At 45.7% G+C, this 20033-nt stretch overlaps 1 protein-coding gene across 2 annotated transcripts in view; it reads right to left on the bottom strand.

The window, feature by feature from the left end:
- The window catches only part of RPTOR (regulatory associated protein of MTOR complex 1), a 371474-nt gene extending 352674 nt beyond the window's left edge, over positions 1-18800 (bottom strand). Inside the window, exon 1 of one of the 2 annotated variants that reach the window (XM_073554721.1) lies at positions 18459-18800. In XM_073554721.1, the coding sequence (XP_073410822.1) occupies positions 18459-18611 (153 nt within the window). In that variant the 5' untranslated portion in view covers positions 18612-18800. The remainder of the gene's footprint in view (positions 1-18458) is intronic. The other variant, XM_073554722.1, reaches the window with a different exon arrangement.
- Positions 18801-20033: the final 1233 nt, after the last annotated feature.

A 20033-nucleotide genomic window follows, 5' to 3' on the forward strand; every position in this document is an offset into this window, starting at 1 on the left:
CCCAGGCCTCTCTTAAAGGGAATCTGTCACCCCTTTTTTGAGATATCATATAATGATATCATTCAATTGTATGTCACATAAGGATTCTCTTAGTACTTTTGCTTTCCCCTGACCCCGCACCTTTCATGCATAAATACCTTTTTTATATCGGTTCAGATGTCTGTAAACTGCCGGGGTCCCCCCTCCCTGTCTTGCTCTACACAAGAAGAAATGCGTAGAGCAAGACAGGGGGGGGGGGGGGGGGGGACAGGTGAATAAGCCCCTCCCAGCGGACCGGATCGCGGCAGTTTACATACATCTGAACCGATATAAAAAAGGTATTTATGCATGAAAGGTGCGGGGTCAGGGGGAAGCAAAAGTACTAAGAGAATCCTTATGTGACACACAACTGAATGATATCATTATATGATATCTCAAAAAAGGGGTGACAGATTCCCTTTAAAATGATCTCCATTATGGATGTTAGGGCAAATCCCTCAGCGCTCTGATTCTCAGCCCTGCCCACTCCGCATAGCCACATTCAGTATAATATCCCACATCATCCCGTCAGCCAGAGCCACCGGACTACTACACCTAATATCACACATCGTCCCATCAGCAAGAGCCACCAAACTACTACTCGTAATATCCCACAGCATCCCATCAGCCAGAGCCACCGGACTACTACCACTAAAGGTACTGTCACACTTAGCGATGCACCAGTGATCCCAACCAGCGATATGACGCTGTCAGGATCGCTGGTACATCGCTAAGTGGTCGCTAGTGAGCTGCCACACAGGCAGATCTCACCAGCGACATCGCTGGGGACAGGGGTCGCTACTTACCTGTCACACTAGGCGATCCTGACATCCTCCCGCCCGGCTCCACGCTCGTCGTCACAGCAGGAAGCGCCGCAGGAAGCTGACTACGAGAAACAGTCCTGGACGTTCTCGCGCGATCAGCTAGTCACTAGTTATAGCGATATTGCTAGCGATATCGCTTAGTGTGACAGGCCCTTAATATCCCACATCATCCCGTCAGAGTCACTGGACTACTACCCCTAATATCCCACATCATTCCGTCAGCTTGAGCAGGGTTCCCCAACTCCAGACCTCAAGGCCCACCAACAGGTCATGTTTTCAGGATTTCCCTTGTATTGTACAGGTGATGCAATTATCACCTTGGCAATACTAAGGAAATCCTGAAAACATGACCTATTGGTGGGCCTTGAGGACTGGAGTTGGGGAACCCTGAGCTAGAGCCACCGGACAACTACTCATAATATCCCACATCATCCCGTCAGCCTGGGGTCAGAACCAGAGCGCTGAGTGGAACAGTCCTAACTTCTATAATGAGGATCCCTTTAAGAGAGGCCTGGCGTCAGAACCAGAGCACTGAGTGGATTTGCCCTGACTTCCATACCAATGATCCCTTCAATAGAAGCCTGGGGTGAGAATCAGAGTGCTGAGGGATTTACTTCCTTACCAGAGATCCCTTTAAGAGAGGCCTGGGGTCAGTACCAAAGCGCAGTTTGAATTTGTCCTCATTTCCATATAAGAGATCCCTTTAAGAGGGGCCTGGGGTAAGAACCAGAGCGCTGAGTGGAATTGCCCTAACTTCCATACCGGGGATCCTTTAAGAGAGCCTGGGATCAGAACCAGAGTGCAGAGTGGGTTTGCCCTTACTTGCATACCAATGATCCCTTTAATAGAATCCTGGGGTCAGTATCAAAGCGCAGAGTGGATTTGCCCTCACTTCCTAACGGGGATCCCTTTAAGAGAGGCCTGGGGTCAGAACCAGAGCGCTGAGTGGAATTGCCCTAACTTCCATAGCAATGATCCCTTTAATAGAAGCCTGGAGTCAGACACAGAGCGCCAAGGGATTTGCCCTAACTTGCATACCAGAGATCCCTTTAAGAGGGAAGATGTGCCTATGGGATGGAGGATGTGTGCTGGGTATATGGGCACAGGAGGGGGTATTCATTTCTGTCACGTGCTCTATGCTCCTTTCTGAAGGCAGACAATGGCTGGGAGCTTATGTTCCCGGGGATGCTAGATTTCTCCCACCATGTCAGTGTCTGCTGAGGTGTTGTGGAGTGGGAAAACTGTTGCTCATAGCAACCAGTCACAGCTCAGCTTCTTTTAAACTGCTCTGGTGAAATGAAAGATGCTTCGTGATTGGTTGTTGATACACACATACACGCATACATTCAATTTTATATACATAGATTAGATTAAAAATAAACAGGCAAATGGGCAAGGGCCAACCAAATAAAATAGCACCAAAAATGTTACATGTATTAGGGTAAGTTAGTACTGGGTGTTTTTGCTGCGTTTTCTGCAGCCAAACCTGATTTCTTGGCAGGAAGGAAACTACGGCAAAAACGCATGTTTTGGTGCGTTTTAGTTGCGGTCTTGGTGTGTTTTTTTCATGCAGAGAAAAAAAAAACCTACTTCCTGTAGAATTGTACCTCTAGATCCTTTGAAAAGCCAGCAATTTATGTACCGCTACAGTAAAATCACACTGACAGGGTAGAAAAGAATAGATATATACACATAGAATAGATAGATATATAGATGTCAGTGACACACATAGCTATTCTTTATGTATATATATTACATAGATAGAAGAAAAAAAAAGATGGAAATTCAGCACTCGCGGTAGTGTGAAATCCTAGCAGGAGCCGACAGGATAGAACAGATGGATTACATATAGTAATTACATACAGAATAGATATGTATCGATGTCTGTGACAAATACAATTAGTACAGTGTGTGCAGCTTACTGTACATGTATTTAATTAATAAAAGCTTTTTTTGAAAAAAAAGAAAAAAATGGCGCGGGCTCCCGCACAATTTTCGGAACTAGCAGTGAGGCTTATCGTCTGGGAAGGGGGTAATACCCATGGAGCTTCCCAGGCTATTAATATCAGCTCACAACTGTATACTTTACTGGCTATTAAAATGGGGGGACCCCTCAAAAAAGTGATGGAGGGTCCCCCTACATTTAACCCCTTTCCTACATTAGAGGTACTATTCCGTCCATGTGACCTGGGACCTAAGTCCCAAGGACGGAATAGTAGGTCTAGCGCGATCTAGCTGCGATCAAAGCTGACACCCGACACTGTGTCAGGGGCGCAATCGACACGTTAATATGTGGCACACTGCGATCAAACACGATCGCAGTGTACCGGGGGTTTAGGGAAGCATCGGCAGGGAGGGGGCTCCCTCCGTGCTTCCCTGAAACCCCCACAGCAGACGATGTGCAGCGCTGCTGCGGGGGTCTCCTTCCCTGCAGGTCCCCGAATCCAAAATGGCTTCGGGGACTTTCGGGGGCCTGCAGGGAGGCGACTTCCTCATGCCTGCAAAGCGCCGGCATGAGGAAGCCTGCAGCACTGCCTGTGACAGATCGCTGATCTATCACAGCGATCTGTGATGTGACAGTTATGTCCCCCCTGTGACATTGTAATAAAGCTAAAAAAGTGTATAATTTATATAAAAAAAAAAAAAAAAAAAAAAAAAAAAAAAAAAAAAAATCGCTAAATTAAAAAAAAAAATATTCCCTAATAAATAAAAAAACAATAAAAGTACACATATTTGGTATCGTCGCGTCCGTAACGACCCGCCCTATAAAACTGTCCCACTAGTTAACCCCTTTATTGAACCCCTTAAAAAATAAAAAACGAAGCAAAAATTAAAGCTTTATCATCATACCGCCAAACAAAAAGTGCAATAACGCGCGATCAAAAAGACGGATATAAATAACCATGGTACCGCTGAAAACGTAATCTTGTCCCGCAAAAAACGAGCCACCACACAGCATCATCAGCAAAAAAATAAAAAAGTTGTAGCTCGCAGAATAAAGCAATGCAAAAATAATTATTTTTTTATATAAAATTGTTTTCATTGCATAAAAGCGCCAAAACATATAAAAATGACATAAATGAGGTATCGCTGTAATCGTACTGACCCGAAGAATAAAACCACTTTATCAATTTTACCGCACACGGAACGATGTAAAAGCACCCCCCAAAAGAAATTCATATAACGCTGTTTTTTGTTCATTCTGCGTCCCAAAAATCGGAATAAAAAGCGATCAAAAAATGTCACGTGCCCGAAAATGGTCACAATAAAAACGTCAACTAGTCCCGCAAAAAATAAGACCTCACATGACTCTGTGGGTCAAAATATGGAAAAATTATAGCTCTCAAAATGTGGTGATGCATAAACTATTTTTACAATAAAAAGCGTCTTTTAGCGTGCGACAGCTGCCAAAAAAAAAAAACGCCATAAAAAGAAAATAAACCCCCCGTTGTCACCCCCTTAGTTAGGGAAAAATAGTAAAATTTAAAAAAATGTATTTATTTCCATTTACCCATTAGGGCTAGGGTTGGAGTTAGAATTGGGGGGTTTCCACTGTTTTGGCACATCAGGGGCTTTCCAAAAGCGACATGGCGTCCGATCTCAATTCCAGCCAAAAAAGTTAAATGGTGCTGCTTCCCTTCCAAGCTCTGCCATGCGCCCAAATAGTGGTTTACCCCCACATATGGGGGTACTCAGGACAAATTGCACAATAACTTTTGGGGTCCTGTTACTCTTGGGAAATTAACATTTGGGGGTGAAAAGATCATTTTTGTGGAAAAAAATTGATATTTTAATTGTATGGCTGTACGTTATAAACTTCTGTGAAGCCCTTGGGGGTTCAAAGTGCTCACCACATATCTAGATAAGTTCCTTGGGGGGGGTCTAGCTTCCAAAATGGGGTCACTTGTGGGGGGTTTCCACTGTTTAGGTACATCAGTAGCTCTCCAAACTTGACATGACATCCGATCTGAATTCCAGCCAATTTTTCAGTGAAAAAGTCAAACGGCGTTTGCCATGCGCCCAAACAGTGGTTCCCCCGCACATATCAGGTATCGGCGTATTCAGGACAAATTGCACAATAACTTTTCCAGTCCAATTTCTCCTGTTACCCTTGGTAAAATAAAAAAATTGAACCTGAAGCAATTTTTTTGTGAAAAAGTTATATTTCATTTTTTTTTTTAAACATTCAAAAAATTCCTGTGAAGCATCTGAGGGGTGCAGTTTTTAGAATGGTGTCACTTTTGGGTATTTTCTATCATATAGACCCCTCAAAGTGACTTCAAATGTGATGTGGTCCGTAAAAATAAAATGGTGTTGTAAAAATGAGAAATCGCTGGTCAACTTTTAACCCTTATAACTTCATAAAAAAAAAATTTTGGTTCCCAAATTGTGCTGATGTAAAGTAAACATGTGGGAAATGTTACTTAAGTTTTTTGAGTGCCATATCTCTGTGATTTAAGAGCATAAAAATTCAAAGTTGGAAAATTCCGAAATTTCCGTCTTTTTCACAAATAAACGCAAGTTATATGAATGAAATTTTACCACTAACATGAAGTACAATATGTCACGAGAAAATGTCAGAATCGCCTAGATCCATTGAAGCGTTCCTGAGTTATGACCTCATAAAGGGACAGCGGTCAGAATTGAAAAAATTGGCCCAGGAGTTAACGTGCAAACCACCCTTGGTAGTAAAGGGGTTAACAACCAGCAAAGGCTATGCAGACAGCTGCAGGTTGATATTAATAGCCTAGGAAGGGGCCATGGATACAGCCCCTCGAGGTTAAGATCAGCGCTCAGCCGCCCCAGAAAAGGCACCTCTCTAAGATCTCTAATATTAAGGCACTTAGCCACGCTCTTCCCACTTGCCCTGTAGCAGTGGAAAGAGCGGTAATAGTTGGGGGAGGGGAGGGTTGACGTCACCTTTGTATTGTCCGGTGACATCATGCCCCGAGGTTAGTAATGGAAAGGCGTCAATAAAACGCCCCCATTACTAACCCCATAGTCACATTGTAAGAAAACAGACAACCAGAAAAAAATTATTTAATTGAAAGAATGACACAGACTCCTTTAACCCCTTAACCTCCAAGGGTAGTTTGCACGTTCATGACCGGGCCAATTTTTACAATTCTGACCACTGTCCCTTTACGAGGTAATAACTCTGAAACGCTTCCATGGATCCCGGTGATTCTGACATTTTCTCGTGACATATTGTACTTCACGCCAGTGGTAAAATTTCATTCAAATAACTTGCATTTATTTGTGAAATAAAACGGAAATTTGGCGAAAATTTCGCAAATTTCCAACTTTGAATTCTTATGCCCTTAAATCACACAGATATGGCACACAAAAAACTTAATAAATAACATTTCACATATGTTTACTTTACATCAGCACAATTTTGGAACCAACATTTTTTTTTTGTTAGGTAGTTATAAGGGTTAAAATTTGACCAGCGATTTCTCATTTTTGCAACACCATTTTATTTTTACGGACCACATCACATTTGAAGTCATTTTGAGGGGTATATATGATAGAAAATATCCAAAAGTGACACCATTCTAAAAACTGCACCCCTCAAGGTGCTCAAAACCATATTCAAGAAGTTTATTAACCCTTCAGGTGCTTCACAGGAATTTTTTGAAAGTTTAAAAAAAAAATTGAACATTTAACTTTTTTCACAAAAAAATTACTTCAGGTCCAATTTTTTTATTTCACCAAGGGTAACAGGAGAAATTCCTGCAAAAGTTATTGTGCAATTTCTGCAAAGTTATTGTGCAATTTCTCCTAAGTACGCTGATACCTGATATGTGGGGGGGGAACCACTGTTTCGGAGCATGGCAGAGCTCGGAAGGGAAGGAGCGCCATGTTACATTTGGAGAGCCCCTGATGTACCTAAACAGTGGAAACTCCCCCACAAGTGACCCCATTTTGGAAACTAGACTCCCCAAGGAACTTATCTAGATGTGTGGTGAGAACTTTGAACCCACAAGGGCTTCACAGAATTTTATAACGTACAGCCGTACCATTAAAAAAATCATTTTTTTCCACAAAAATGATCGTTTCACTCTCAATTTTTATTTTTCCAATTATAACAGGACCCCAAAAGTTATTGGGCAATTTGTCCTGAGTACGCTGATACCCCATATGTGGGTGTAAAAGACTATTTGGGCGCATGGCAGAGCTCGGAAGGGAAGCAGCGCCATTTGACGTTTTTGGCTGGAATTGGGATTGGACGCCATGTCGCGTTTAGAAAGCCCCTGATGTGCCTAAACAGTGGAAACCCCCCACAAATGACACCATTTTGGAAACCAGACCCCCCCAAGGAACTTATCTAGATGTGTGGTGAGCACTTTGAACCCTCAAGGGCTTCACAGAAGTTTATAATGCCCGGGCGTGAAAATAAAAAAATCATTTTTTTCCCCAATTTTTTTATTTTCCCAATGGTAACAGGAGAAATTGGACCCCAAAGGTTGTTGTCCAATTTGTCTTGAGTACGCTGATACCCCATATGTGGGAGAAAACTACTGTATGGGGACACGTCGGTGCTCAGAAGGGAAGTAGTGACGTTTTGGAATGCACACTTTGATGGCATGGTCTGCGGGTGTCATGGCGCGTTTGAAGAGCGTCTGATGTACCTAAACAGTGGAAACCTCCCACAAGAGACCCAATTTTGGAAACTAGACCCTCCACCCGTAACTTATCTAGATGTGTGGTGAGCGTGAAAATTAAAAAATCATATTTTTTTCCACAAAAAAAGATAATTTTGCCCCCAATTATTTATTTACCTAAGGGTAAAAGGAAACATTGGACCCCAAAAGTTGTTGTACAATTTGTCCTGAGAAGGCTGATACCCCATATGTGGGGGTAAAACACTGTTTGGGCACATGGCAGAGCTTGGAAGGGAATGAGCACCATTTGACTTTTTCAACGCAGAATTGGCTGGAATTGAGATCAGACGCCATGTTGCGTTTGGAGAGCACCTGATGTGCCCAAACAGTGGAAACCCCCCAATTCTAACTCCAACCCTAACCACAACACACCCCTAACCCTAATCTCAGCCCTAACCCTAATGGGAAAATGGAAATAAATACATTTTTTTACTTTTATTATTTTTCCCTAACTAAGGGGGTGATAACGGGGGGTTTGATTTACTTTTTATGGCGGGTTTTTATGTTTGGCAGCTGTCATACGCTAAAAGATATTTTTTATTGTAAAAATAGTTTTTGCATCACATTTTGAGAGCTATAATTTTTCCCGTATTTTGACCCACCGAGTCATGTAAGGTCTTATTTTTGCGGGACGAGTTGACGTTGTTATTGGAACCATTTTAGGGCACGTGACAATTTTTGATCGCTTTTTATTCCGATTTTTTTGGACGCAGAATGAACAAAAACCAGCATTTCAAGAATTTCTTTTGGGGGGTGCGTTTACACCGTTCCATGTGCGGTAAAATTGATAAGGCGGTTTTATTCTTCGGGTCAGTACGGTTACAGCGATACCTCATTTGTTTTTTTATGTTTTTGCGCTTTTATGCAATGAAAACAACTTTATATAAAAAATAATTATTTTTGCATCGCTTTCTTCTGCGAGCTATAACTTTTTTATTTTTTCACTGATGATGCTGTATGGCAGCTCGTTTTTTGCGGGACAAGATGACGTTTTCAGCGGTACCATGGTTATTTATATCCGTCTTTTTGATCGCGCGTTATTGCACTTTTTGTTCGGCGGTATGATGATAGAGCTTTATTTTTTGCTTCGCTTTTTATTTTTTAAGGGGTTCAATAAAGGGGTTAACTAAAGGGACAGTTTTATAGGGCGGGTTGTTACGGATGCGGCGATACTAAATATGTATACTTTTATTGTTTTGGTTTTTTTATTTCCAAAAAAGAAATTTATTAGGGAATTTATTTTTTTTGAATTTAGCGTTTTATTAATTATTTTTACACTTTTTTTTTATTAACTTTATTACAATGTGCCAGGGGAGACATAACTGTCATGTGACAGATCGCTGATCTGTCACATCACAGATCACTGTGACAGATCAGCGATCTGTCACAGGCACTGCAGATGGCTTCCTCGTGCCTGCGCTTTGCAAGGAAGGAGACCCCCGCAGCACCGCTGCTGCGGGGGTCTCAGGGAAGCACGGAGGGAGCCCCCTCACTGCCGATGCTTCCCTAAACCCCCGGTTCACTGCAATCGTGTTTGGTCGCAGTTTGCCAGGGGTTAACGTGTTGGGGGCGGTCCGTGACCGGCCATGACACATAGTGCAGGGTGTCAGCTGTGATAATCAGCTGACACCCGGCCGCGATCAGCGGCGCTCACTGCGTGACCGCCGCCGATCGCTATGATGTACTATCCCATCCATGGGCATAGGGGCCCGGGTCCCATGGATGGGATAGTACGTCAGATGGCAGAAAGGGGTTAATATTCTTAATTAAACCATACTTACGACCTTGCTTAATTCCATCGAAGCCCTCGATCTTCTGTAATAAGCCAAAAATAATAAAAATAAAATCCCTCACCTCTCCGTCATTCTGTCCCACGCCGTAATCCATGTCTAGTGGTGATGTTAGTCACTCGCAGGGGCGAGATCACCAGGAGAATTTTACTGCGGTGAACTCGCCTCTGCACTGTGTGACTTTTTCATGGTGCTAGCGGGGATCTCACCGAGCTCACCATGGTTCAGCCCGGCTGGGAACACAGCCTCAGTGACGTCACCGCTAGTCACTGAGGCTGTGCTCCCAGCAGCTCAATCACCAGTGGTTCTCGGCCTGGATGGTCGCATCTCGGCACCGTCCAGGTTGAAAACTACTTCTCCACTAGACATGGATTACGGCGTGGGACAGAACGACGGATAGGTATGGTATATTGTTGCTTTTTATTTTAGTTTTATTACAGGAGAATGAGGGCTTCGGAGGAATTAGGTGAGGTCGTAAGTATGGTTTAATTGAGAATTTTAAAGGAGTCTGTGTTTTTTTACAATGTGATTATGGGGTTAATAATGGGGGTGTTTTATTGACGCCTCTCCATTACTAACCTCAGGGCTTGATGTCACCGGACAATACAAAGGTGACATCAACCAACTATCACCCCATTTGCCACCGCCTCAGGGCAAGTGGGAAGAGCCGGGAAAAGCGCCAGAATTGGTGCATATAATAGATGTGCCTTTTCTGGGCATCTGCGGGCTGCTATTTTTAGGCTGAGGGGGCAATATCCATGGCCCCTTACCAGCCTGAGAATACCAGCCCCCAACTGTCTAGTTTTAGCAAGGCTGGTTGTAAAAAAACGGGGGGGGGACCCCACGCCATTTTTTAAAATTATTTAAATAATTAAAAAATACAGCGTGGGGACCATCTATTTTTGAAAACTAGCCTTGCTGAAGCTGACAGCTGAGGGTTGCAGCCCCCAGCTGTGAGTTTTTCCTGGTTTGTTATCAAAAATAAAGGGGAACTCAAGCAGTTTTTTTTTTAATTTATTTACCACACAGAAGCGGCTGATGAATACTCCCATCATCCGCTCCTGCTCTCACTGTTATTAGCAGCAGCAGGTGTCAGATGATGGGAGCAGTAATCCCATCAGCTAACACCAGTGACTGGAGGTTACCTGTATACCTCTGATCACAGCTGAGCACTCACCCTGTCTTTTGACAAGTGTGGGAAGTGTGGTTCTCTGACCGGCGGGGATGGTTTCACCGCCCATCAGCAGTGTTTGCCGCGCTGTCATACATATGACAGAATGACAAACAGTGTATTGTCGGGCCCCCCATTCAAGTGAATGGGCTTCGGGGGTCCGCTCTGCTGGATGAAAGGCTGTATGGACGCATCATGCAGCCTGCCATCTAGCGGTAGCAGAGCCGAGTGTGAGATCACATCGGGTTGTCCTTGACTTTTCTGCAGCAAATACGCTGCAAAAAAAGTCAGCCTGCGTATCTGAAGCGTTTTTTCTCCATCCATTCAAGTAAATGAGTGAAAAATGCTGCAAAAACGCTCAAAGAAGTGACATGCTCTAAAGGGGGTTTTACACTAAGCGATATCGCTAGCAATATCGCTAAAACGTCACTGGTTTTGTGACGTTATAGCGATATTGCTAGCGATATCGCTATGTGTGATACTTACCAACGACTGGCTCCCCCGCTGTCCATCGCTGATCGCGCGAGAATGCCCGGCTCCATTTCTCGTCGGGCGCTTCCTGCTGTGACGACGAGCGACGCGTGGAGCCGGGCGGGAGGACGCTGGATCGCCGCGTCTGACAGTTAAGTAGCGATCCCCGTCCCCTGCGATGTCGCTGGTGAGATCTGCCTGTGTGGCAGCTCACTAGCGACCATTTAGCGATGCACCAGCGATCCTGACCGCGTCATATCGCTGGTCGGGATCGCTGGTGCATCGCTAGGTGTAACGGTACCCTTAGTGTGACAGTAGTCTTAGCTTCCTGGCTGCACACCAGAGCTTATCTGGATCTCCAAGTAGCTCTGGCTCTCTCCCTACACCCAATGATCACCTCAGTGCTTCCTAATCTGTATACACAAGCACTGGTTGAGAGATGTGTATCTAGCGATTAAAAAAGAGCAAACAGTAATAAACAATTTGCTTTCAATGTGGGGAGTCTGGCAGTGTCGTTACACATTTTTCTGCCTTCAGTATGTGGTGAATGTTTTGTGCTTTTGGGGCTCCATTATTTTCAACTGTGGTACACATTTATAAGTGCGTGAAAGTCTTGTGTCAATAGGACGGCAATAATACAAAGTGTCATCCCAATCCCACAAAGTCATATCCAAGTGTAGTAGATCCCCTAGACCTCCAAAAACCATAAAGGTGTCCTTCTGGGCCTTGCATCGAAGCCTTCTGTGCCCTGGCTAACGTAAAATACACCTTTACCTCAACCTTTATTTTTCTTTATTTTTTTTTATATAGCACTAACATATTCCGCAGCGCTTTACAATTTGCACACATTATCATCACTCTCCCCAATGTGGCTCACAATCTAGATTCCCTATTCAGTATGTTTTTTTTAGTGTGGGAGGAAACCGGAGTACCCGTAGGAAACCCATGCAAACACAGGAAGAACATACAAACTCCTTGCAGATGTTGTGATTTAAACCCAGGACCCCAGCGCTGCAAGGCTACAGTGCTATCCACTGAGCCACCGTGCCGCTCCTCAACCTCATACTTCCTAGCAGCCCACTACCTCAAAGAGTTCTTATATCCACATTCCACAAATCTACGACAATACAAAGCTTCCTGTATTCTCGAGTCAAATGATAACTGTAAAGCACTGCGGAATATGTTAGCACTATATAAAAATAAAGATTATTATAACTGTTATAATGAGGCGAGTTTAACGGCTGAGCCTCCATTGATTCCTGGAACGGCAGTCCTGTGACCCCCTCCCTCAAACCTGCAATACTGCGTGACCAAGAGACGTTGAATGGAATGCTGGTGGAAAATGCGGCCTGCTGCACAAATCTAAAGGCCCCTTTACATTTAGCGATGCACCAGCGATCCGACCACGATATGACCCGGTCAGGATCGCTGGTGCATCGCTAAATGGTCACTAGTGAGCTGCCAAACAGGCAGATCTCACTAGCGATGTAGCGACGCAGCAGCGGTCGTTACTTACCTTTCACACGCAGCGATGCTGACGTCCTCCTGCCCGCGTCCACGCGTTGCTTGTCGGCGCCAGCAGGAAGCGCCCGACGAGAAATGGATCCGTCCGATCTCGCGCGATCAGCGACAGACAGCGGGGGAGCCGGTCGGAGGGGAGTATCACATGTAGCGATATCGCTGCTGCGTCACAAAATCGGTGACGCTTTAGCGATATTGCTAGCGATATCGCTATGTGTAAAACCCCCTTTAGTCTATGGTACAGATAAAATTAACCAACCACAGGGAGAAGAGATTCCCTGCGTACAAGGAATGGGAAGGAAATAGCTTTTTAAAAGGTAGATGTCATTGAAACACTTCAGAATGCCTGAAATGTAAGATGTGGGACCAGATTAGATGATCTGCTGCCTTTTAGGCTGTATGCCCACGTAGCGATTTTTAAGCGTTTTTGCCGCGAAAACGTTTAAAAATCGTGTACAGAACGGCCCCCATGCATCCCTATGGCATTCCGCACATGCTGTGCTAATGCTGCGCTTTTTTCCGCGGCGGAATCGCATCGCGGAAAAAATCGCAGCATGCTAATTCTTTTGTGCGGAATCGCAAAGAATTGCCGCGATTCTGCACCCATAGGAATGCATGAGAATCGCTTACTTCCCGCATGTGGCTATGCCCACCATGCGGGAAGTTAAGCGTCTCATGTGCGGTTGGTACCCACGGTGTGGAGGAGAGGAGACTGTCCTCCAGGCCCTGGGTACCATACCCCTGTAAAAAAAAGAATAAAAAATAAAAAAAAATCGGGGTATATTTACCTTCCGTCGTCACGCGCTGCATTCCCGGCCTAAACGTTCCCAGTAATGCCTTGCGGCAAGGCCCTGTAATGACGTAGTCTCGCGAGATCGCTATAGCAACGCGAGACTACGTCATCACAGGTCTCGCAAGGCATTACTGGGAGCGTTGAGGCCCGAGATGGCAACGCGGGACGCCGGAAGGTAAATATACCCCGATATTTTTATTTTTTTTTAGCATTTTAACATTCTATCTTTTACTATTGATGCCGCATAGGCGGCCTCAATAGTAAAAACCTGGTCACACTTGTCAAACACTATGTTTGACGAGTGTGACCAACCTGTCAATCACTTTCCAAGCGATGCTTCAAATCGCTTGGAAAGTGCTTGAATATCGCACACGAAAATCGCGGCAAAATCGCGATCATAATCACGGTAAAATCGCGGTGAAATTGCGCGGAAAAAAAACGCGCGATTTCTGGGAAGGAATCCGGTTTTTGGTGTGCGTTTTAACACGCAACGTGGGCACATAGCCTCAAATTGGGGAGCGTCTCCTGTTTTTTTTTATCTTGGACTTGGCAGGACATGCTAGATCTAAATCTTGGGGCGAAGAGTGGAACAGGTTGCTGGCAATTGGTCAATTAGAAGCTATTCTATTGATGAGGTGGATGCAAGCATAGCAATGAGATTTTATATATATATATATCTTGGAAACATGCTGATATTTACAGGCTCTAATCTCTCAGGAGCAATATTCTATACAGCATGGAATGAAATCACAACTACTGATGGGCGAACCCCTGGATGTTTGGGTCTGGAGGGTTCAGCTGATTAGTTAAAAACAAAGTTTTGGTTCGCGTAGGAGAACAGTACCTGAACATGGGCCCCATTCACTTGAATGGGGGACCCGAACATCCAGTATCTGCAACGCTGTCATGTGCCTGACAGCGCAGCAAACACTGCCTCTGATCTGCGGCAAGATCATTACCGCTGGTTGGAGACCTGCGGCTCCCACACTGTCAGATAACAGCGTGAGCCCGCAGCTTTGACCGTAGGTAAAAAGTTTACCTCCTATCACAGGTGTTGGCTGATGGGACCACTACTCCAAAGAGCCTAGGTCCGCTGCCGCTAATAACTGCGAATGCATGCAGTGTCTGATGGGAGTATTCATCAGCCAGCGCCTGCGCTATAAATAAAACAGTACGGGTTCCCTGTATTTTTGGTAACCAGCCATGCAAACCTGCCAGTGTGTTGCTGCAACCCTCAACAGTCAGCAAGGCTGGTTTTCAAGAATAAAGGGGTCCTCACGCAGTTTTTCTTAAATTATTTAAATAAATAATTGAAAAGAACGGTGTGGGGGGGTCTACCCGATTTTTCACAACCAGCCAAGCTAAAGCAGACAGCTTGGGGCTGGTATTTTCAGGCTGGTAACCAAGTGGAATGCGGTGAATATTCATTTCTCTTAAGCAGTGGTACACGTGACCGCCCGGCAGCTGCAGAAGGCTTCAGCTGACACTGTGCGCACAGATTTGCAGAGTTTTATTTTCCGCAGCATGCCAATTCTTTTTGCGGATCTGCAGCGTTTTTCCCCCCCATTGACTTCCATTGATGCACTCAAATCTGCAACAAATTCGCAGGCGTAAAAAGGTTTGCGGTTTTGATGCGGATTTGCAGCAGATTTGGGGGTAAAAAAGCAGCAGATTTTTTAAATGCAAATATATCAGAAGAAGGAAGTGTGTGTGCGTGGAGAATCAAAAATAGAGCCAATCTTGATTGAAACACACCAACAATGGAGGTAGGACTTTGAAAATGCTTTTTTTTTTTTTTTTTTTTACAATAGTACACCTTTATTGAGCTAACAAATCCACAGACTAAAGGCCCCGTCACACATAGCGATCTCGCTAGCTAGATCGCTGCTGAGTTACAAGTTTTGTGACACAACAGCGATCTCACCAGTGAGATCGCTGTGTGTGACAGCGATCAGCCCCCCTGCCGGTATCGCTGATTGCTCTCGGAAACCTCTGGACATTTCTTTCGTCAATGATCTCCCGCTGGACAGCACGCATTGCTGCGTGTGACAGGCGGGAGACCAGCGATCAGCGATAAAATAATAAAAAAATATATATTATTCTCACCTTCCGACGTCCTGCGCAGCATTCCCCCTCTCTCCATGCTCCGGTCCCAGTAATCCTTTGCAAGAATGACCGCGAGACTTCGTGATCCCGCGAGAACGGACGTCATCGCGGTAATTCTCGCAAAGCATTACTGGGACCGGAGCGTGGAGAGAGGCGGGAAGGCTGCGCGGGACGTCGGAAGGTGAGAATAACAATATTTTTTATTTTACTTCTATTTTTGACATGAATCAGCGTAGAACAAAGCGATGCCGCACGCGCGGCGTCGCTGTGCTAATCACTGTCTCTTTGACAGCTCCCCAGCGATCCTGACACGTTGATATCGTTGTCGGGATCGCTGGTAAGTCGCTATGTGTGACGGGGCCTTAAGCCACATCCAAATCCGCATGTCAAGTTGCATCAAAACCACATGAAATCCGCGCAGAAAACGCATGGAATTTCTACTGAGTTTTCTGCCAAGAGATGCAGTACCTGTGCAGACATTTCTGTAGGCAAATCCGCAAAGTGCGCACATAGCCTTATACAATACTACAGCACGGCAGTATATAGTGTAATTGCTATACTCCTATGAAGTCCAGTTCCTTACCCCATCATCCGCTCATGATGTCACAGTTATTAGCGGCACCAGATGTTGGATGATGGGAGTCTGAGTCCCAAAAGCCCCCACCTGCTGTCATCATTTTGACTTTAATATAAAACTCATCATTCTCCTCTGCTTGCGCCGATCGCCAGCAGAGCAGGGGAAAATGAAGAGAACCACATTCATGACTTACTGTAGCGCTTCTTCCCTGGCGGCCGTCCGTGTAGTACTGATGCGGCACACGGTTGTCACACCTGTGCCGCAAATATTACATTCATGAGACGCGGACATATAAACAGACATGTGAAAGAGGCTTTATAGTTTTTCCATAATTACCAGATCGAGTGATCAAACGAACTATAACTTAGCCATTCTGCACTCTCAATGTATCGGCCATTGTGTAATTACAAACGGCAACTGGATAGGTGACAAATGATACATCGATCAGTGAGCATCCGAAGGCTGGAGACCCTTACCATTGCAAAATGATTTGTGAAATACGACCTTTACCAAATGTTGCATTTTTCTTTTTTGCTCAGTCCACCCCCCTTCAGGAGTAAGGATTCTGGAGTTTCCAACTTGGTACATTATAGCAACATTTTAAACGAATTGAGACTTTTGGCGCTGACGTCGCATAAACCGGTTAAAGAGGTTGACGACTAGTAGGACAATTCTTGCCTGATATCTACAGGCTTGTTCTTCAGAAATCCTCTTTTAATTATTTATGTTAATCCATTATTCCAGGCTTTGGGGCGTGGGGAGCCTGAAAGGAAACTTGGCCTCAGGTCTTCATGTCGCCTCCCATCAGCATCACAGGGCCCTGTCACATCTAATGGTTGTCCCGCGCCTGCGCCCTGCAATTGCGATATTCTGCCCTTCTATGGGCATTGGTTTCTTGATTATTATCGCAATTGCAGTACGCAGGCGCGGGACAACCACTAGACATCACAGGGCACTCTGACGTTGATGGGAGACAACAGGCACGCAAATGAAAACCTGAGGTCAAGGTTCCTTCCAGGCACAGCATGCCCCAGAGCCTGGAAGAACGGATAAACAAAGGATTAAAATAGGATATCTGCAGGACAAGACTGCAGATATGAGGCATACAGGAATGACTATTTTAAGTATTCTAGTACCTGTATGCTCATATTAATAGCTTAGGTACATCCAACATGGTGACAGACTCACTTTAAAAACAAAATAACATTTTTGCAAAGTTCACACACCACGTACGCCATTTTTAAGTATTTGGTGCAAAATGAATATCGACGAAAAATTGACTTCAATAAATCGCAAATGATAAATTGGCCCTTAGGTCTCTCTCAAGAATGGAGAAATGAAGGAAGCGTTGACCTGAAGCAGGCGCTGAGCCTACAGGACGCTGGAAGATGGCCGGCCACAGAAGGGAGCGGCTACTTGGGAGACAGACATATGGAAAAGCCTATGAAGTGGCGTCTGACGTGCGGAGACCCCAACACTTCCTCTGGGCTCGACAGGACCTGACCCTGTGGACACCTGAAAGAAGGTTTTAGTAGAAAGCGGAGGAGGCGGCAGCAGCACAATAGACCCTCAAACTGGAAAAATATTGCTGCCCAGTCATGTGACCTGGCTCCCCCAGATTTCTGGGTCCAGCATAAGACGCCTCATACAAAACAAGTCCCAAGAGAAGGGCACAAATAGCCAACTCTTTCTGGATTCTATATCCGGCGGCGATAGAAATAAACAGTAAGGCCTCTTTCACACTTCAGTTTTTTTGCATCAGTCAAAATCCGCCAAAAGGACGGATGGCGGATCCGTTTTAGTACTGATGACAACAGATGCCACCTGTCCGTTTTTTTTGACGGATCCGACAAATGAAGAATTATAAAGGAATCGCAGGAGAGAGAGATATATTTTTTTTTTGTCCAGCACCCAGAAAGAATTTTGGGTTAAATGAGTGTCTGGAGGATCCGCCAGAGGAAAAAACGTTACAAGCTCCGTTTTGAAATCTTTGAGGATGGTGACGGACACCAACTTTTGGCGGATCCTCAAAAAAAACGGATGCAACGGACGACAACCCGTCACAATTCGCCATTAATGGAAGTCAATGGGGAAAAACGGATCCTCAAAAGAAAATTGAGGATCCGTTTTTTTCAAAACCTGGCGGATTGTGACTGATTGTAAAAAACTGAAGTGTGAAAGGGGCCTAACCCAAAATTCTTTCTGGGTGCCGGACAAAAATAAAAAAATTCTCTCTCTCTCTCTTCATTTTTCAGGATCCGTCTGAAAACGGATCCTGTGCCATCCGTTCGCATCAGTTTAGAACGGATCCGCTTGTCCGCCTTTTTGGCGGATTATAACTGATGCAAAAAACTGAAGTGTGAAAGAGGCCTTAGTTGAGTTCCAGTTAGAAGCCACCAAATCCTTCCCCCTGAATCCCCCGCAGGTCTGTGACACCAGACCCTCCAATACTTTATAGCCCCCACACAAGACCCATTACAAAGTGCCCCCCAACCTCATGGCAAATCACGACCCCTTACCCGGTCCTTCATCCTCCAGCTCTGCGCCAGGGACTTGCAGCCCTCGATCTTCTCGCAGTGCCGCTTCTTCATGAAGGCGGCCGGCACGCTCCAGTCCACGAGCTCGCCTTCGTTTTCGTCTTCGAGGCCCAGGCCTGGACTTTCACGATCCATCTCGATTCTCGTCCTCTCACGCTCTACCTGCCGAGAAAACCGAGCACGGACAGCTCCTCAGCGCAGCGGTACGGACGCCGCCATATTGGGAGGGTCCGACATGCATTGCGGAAACGGCGGGCGGTGAGGGACAAACTAACTGCTTGTGTGAGGGATTGCGCAACGTGCACGCGGGAGGACGAGGACGGCTCCGTCCTCCTGGATGGGAGGATGGGAGGATGGGAGGATGGGAGGGGGGAAGGGGGGGAAGGGGCTGCCGAATATTTGGGGGAGAAGTGTAGCACAACTAAGGCCAAAGCACTGACAGGGAAGCATTTGGTGGAGGATGCTTTTTATGGAGATGCGGGCTCTCAGGTAGAGAGGCTATCTATGGTATAGGAAGGTGGCTGTAGGGGTACACCTGTGGTGGGGGTCACCTTAAGGGGTACTCACTAGCAGGGTTGTTGAGAATGCTTTGGAGGCACTCACCTGGGTTGGGGGGTGCTTTATGTAGCACTTTGTGTGTGATGGTACAGGATGCTTTGGGGGGCACTCACCTGCGGTGGTGGAGGGTTTGGGGGCTGCTGTGGGGGCACTCACCTGCGGTGGGGGAGGGTTTGGGGGCTGCTGTGGGGGCACTCACCTGCATTGAGGTGTTGCTTGCGACACTCACCTGTGATAGGGGTGCTTTGGGGGGCACTCACCTGCGGTGGGGGAGGGTTTGGGGGCTGCTGTGGGGGCACTCACCTGCGGTGGGGGAGGGTTTGGGGGCTGCTGTGGGGGCACTCACCTGCATTGGGGTGTTGCTTGCGACACTCACCTGTGATAGGGGTGCTTTGGGGGGCACTCACCTGCAATGTAGGGTTGCTTTGGACACCTATGGTGGGTGGTGCTTTGGGGAGCACCCACCTGTGGTTCGTGGGGTATGCTCACCAGTAGTGTAGGGTTCTTTTGGGTCGCACCCATCTCTAGTGGGAATTGCTTTGGGGGGCACTCTTCTGCTGTGTAGGGTTTGCTTGGAAAACTTACCGATTTTGGGTGGTGCTTTGGGGAGCACTCACCTGTGGTGAAGGGTGCTTTGTGGGGGCATCCACATCTGATGGGGCTTGCTTTGGCGGGCACTCACCTGAGTTGGGGGGGGCACTCAATTGTGGTGGGGGGGTGCTTCGGGGCACTTAGCTTTAGTGTGGGGTGCATTCAAAGTCATATAAATTATATAATTTAATATTTTTTAAGCATTCCTCTTTTGCAGCATTTTACCAAACCCGCCTAAACCTTTTGCACAGTCCTTTACGTACATGTATCTATATATTACTTACACAGTCACTACATGGGCATTGATCTAATGTTGGCTATGGACATAGTGCACAGCAGTGTAAAAATGACCCATATGTTCCGTATTTTATTGCTTCATTCATGTAGCGCTTACAAGAAGTATTGTTC

Source organism: Dendrobates tinctorius, unplaced genomic scaffold (genome assembly GCF_039654945.1).
Source record: "Dendrobates tinctorius isolate UK_male_01 unplaced genomic scaffold, ASM3965494v1 ptg000212l, whole genome shotgun sequence".
Taxonomy (NCBI): Eukaryota; Metazoa; Chordata; class Amphibia; order Anura; family Dendrobatidae; genus Dendrobates; species Dendrobates tinctorius.